This window comes from Crocuta crocuta, unplaced genomic scaffold (genome assembly GCF_008692635.1).
Source record: "Crocuta crocuta isolate KB4526 unplaced genomic scaffold, BGI_CrCroc_1.0 scaffold234, whole genome shotgun sequence".
Classification (NCBI taxonomy): domain Eukaryota; kingdom Metazoa; phylum Chordata; class Mammalia; order Carnivora; family Hyaenidae; genus Crocuta; species Crocuta crocuta.
The window spans coordinates 4,365,280-4,368,167 of NW_027529647.1; the positions used below are offsets into that span (position 1 = coordinate 4,365,280).

Here is a 2,888-nt window from a genome sequence, read left to right on the forward strand (position 1 = left end):
CACCTTGAAGTTGACCGGGTCGACGCGCAGAATGTAGGCGTGCAGCTCACTCAGCTTGGACAGGGCGCCCGAGATGTCGTCGATGTTCTTGACGGCATCGCCCAGGGCGGCCACCACCTTGGCGCCGTGCGTGCGCAGGTGCGCTGAGCCCGGGTGCAGGTCGAAGTGCGGGAAGTAGGTCTTGGTCTGGGGGTAGCTGAGGAAGAGCCTGCGCGGGGCCGGAGCCGAGCCTAGTGAGGCCAGCGCTGCCCTGCTTGGGTGCAAAACCTACCTGGCGTCCAAAAGCCCAGCATTGACGATAAATCTTATTTTAACGCAATATTTTAAAACATAAATATTAATGCAAAGAGTTCACATGGAACAAAACATTGAATTTTATACCAGGATAGGATTCGTATTGCTGATTTTTCCTCTTACCCCAGACCCCAGGATGGGACTGCAGAATACCACCCCCACTGCCCCATCATGCAGCAATAATTCGTCAATTCAATCATTTATTCATTGAACACATGTTTGTGGAGACCTGGGTGCTGGGCCCAGCATGAGACCATCAGTCCTACAGGCATGTGCCCTCCGCATCCACCTCCTCTCCCTGCTCACTGACTGCTATCCACTGCTCCTCCCTGGCCCCTGTCCCCACTGACTCCACACTGTCACCCACGGGGCTCCAGCCCACCCGGCACTCANCCTCTCTTGGATCCCTGCGTCCTCCTTGAGCTCGAGGACCCAAGTGGGACCTCGTCACCACCTGGGATCTGCCAGCAGGTGCAACACCTTCTCCACACCCACTTTGCTCTGACTGTGCCCCTCTCCTAAGCTCCATCCCATGGTCCCAAGGCTTTCTGCCCCACACCCCCGGCACCCAACCTTGCCCCTTCGCCCGCCTCAGCCTTTTTCGTGGCCTCCTTGCTCCCAGTTGGCCCTGCAAACCCACTGGAGGCCTCCAGCCCTTTTTCACCTCTCCGGCCACAAAAACCTCTTTCCCAACCCCTGACAGCACAGGAATGCTGGACTGTGTGCCAGAAGTAACGCCATCCGCCGCCACGTTGCAAGGAAGATGTCTTAGGGAAACCACCTGGGACCACCTTCCCCAGGATTAGAGAGGCTGCTGTTAGTGCCTGTAGATACTTGACTGCCTCCTTAGGAACTTCAGGTCTTGGAGGAAATGCATCCACACCCCTCTCGTGAGATGCTGGGCCTGTCCTTGCTCAGGACTCAGTGAGCTTAGGGTCAATCAGAAGTCTGTGCAATTCATCTGCCCACCTCACTGACCCCTCCTTAGTGACCCTTTCCTCAGAGAACCCGCTCCTCCCTGGCCCCTGCCCTCACTGACTCCACACTGTCACCCACGGGGCTCCAGCCCACCCGGCACTCACCTCTCCAGGGCCTGGGTGCCAATGGCATCCGCCTGAGTGGAGATCTTGCCCCACATGGACAGGATGATGTTCCTCTCAGCCTTGGTCAGAGACATGGTGGCGGCTGAGCCGGAGCTGGGTGTGCTCAGGACTGGCCTCTGTGTGCTCAGCCCCCAGGTTCCCTTTAAATACGCAGAGCCAGAGCCGGCGCAGGGGTGGGGGGCCCTGGCTGTGGCCATTGGTCTGGAGAGGGAGAGGGCTGTGGGGGCGGGGTCTCTTATCAGGCCCAGTGAGGGTGGGTGGTCACCAGTCCCTGGTGGGACAGCTGCGGTGAGGGGCTATCACTCCACCTTCCCCCTTGGCCTTAGAGAGGGTGTTGGCTGCAGCCTGAGCAGAGTCCTGGAGAGATCGGGGCCCGGCCAGCCCAAGAGGCCGTGCCTGTGTTTGCAGCCCAGCTGTGATTCACAGGATGGGAGAAGCGGGAGCATTAGCTCAACACACAGGGTCCTTGGGCGGGAGCAGGCCCCAGTTCTGCCTGCCGCGCTCTTTGGCGGGATCCTGTGGCTAGCCTAGCCTGGCCTCAGGTCAGTCCCCTCTCCCTCTGGCTCTGCGATCCCCGATCCCCGGGTTTGCTCTGAGAAGGCACTGATTTGGCCCACCTGCTGCTGAGGAGCAAGGGACTGAGCTCCTCTGAAGAGCTGGGTGAAGCATCAGACCAACAAGGGAATCCTCTCCTCTCACGCGCTGCTGGGGACCGCAGTCCTGCTCAGCATGTCATCGTTGTGACACGATGAGGCAAATAGCCCTTTACACTTTGTTTCCGCATAAAACAAAATTGACTTTTCCTTAGTACGCTGCTCTGTGAATTTTGACGTGCGTAAACTCATCCAACTCCCACCACAATCAGGGCACAAAATGGCTCTATCACCCCCAAAAGACTCCCACATGCCGGGGGCCTTTGCACTCTCACCCTCCTTACACCTGAACTCTGACAACCACTATAATTCTCTCTTTTTCAAGAATGGCATATAATTGACATCTACAGCATGTTATCTTTTAGGACTGGCTTCTTTTACTCAGTGTGATTCCCTTCATATCCCTCAGTGTTGTTACATGTGTCAGTAGTTTTGTTTTATTGCTGAGTCGTGCTCTGTGGTATGAACCTGCCACAGTCTGTCCATTCATCGCTCAGAGAGGGCCTTTCCCACTGGGGCTGACAAAGCTGCTATGAACGTTCTTGTGTGAGTCTTCATGTGAACGCGAGCTTTCCTTTCTCTATCATAATGCCAGATCTAGGAGTAGGATCTTTGACCCACATGCTAAGTGTACATTTCCAAGAAACAGAAGTTTTTCCAAGGTGGCTGTACCATTTTGCAGCCCCGCCAGCCATGCACGAGGTTTTAGCCACCGCGCCTCTTTACACTGGAGTCATTCTGACAGGTGTGTGATGACACAGAGGTGTGGCTACACGTTGCATTTTCCCCAGTAACCAGTGGTATGGAGGGTCTTTTTTTTTTTTTTTTTTTTTTAAAA

The 2,888-nt window shown here is 55.6% G+C and overlaps 1 protein-coding gene across 1 annotated transcript in view; it reads right to left on the reverse strand.

Moving 5' to 3' along the window:
- HBZ (hemoglobin subunit zeta) overlaps positions 1-1,516 on the reverse strand; it is a 1,823-nt gene extending 307 nt beyond the window's left edge. Inside the window, exons 1-2 of the mRNA XM_077762477.1 lie at positions 1,377-1,516; positions 4-208 (exon numbers count right to left, since the gene is read on the reverse strand). Of these exons, the coding sequence (XP_077618603.1) occupies positions 4-208; positions 1,377-1,471 (300 nt within the window). The 5' untranslated portion in view covers positions 1,472-1,516. The remainder of the gene's footprint in view (positions 1-3; positions 209-1,376) is intronic.
- Positions 1,517-2,888: the final 1,372 nt, after the last annotated feature.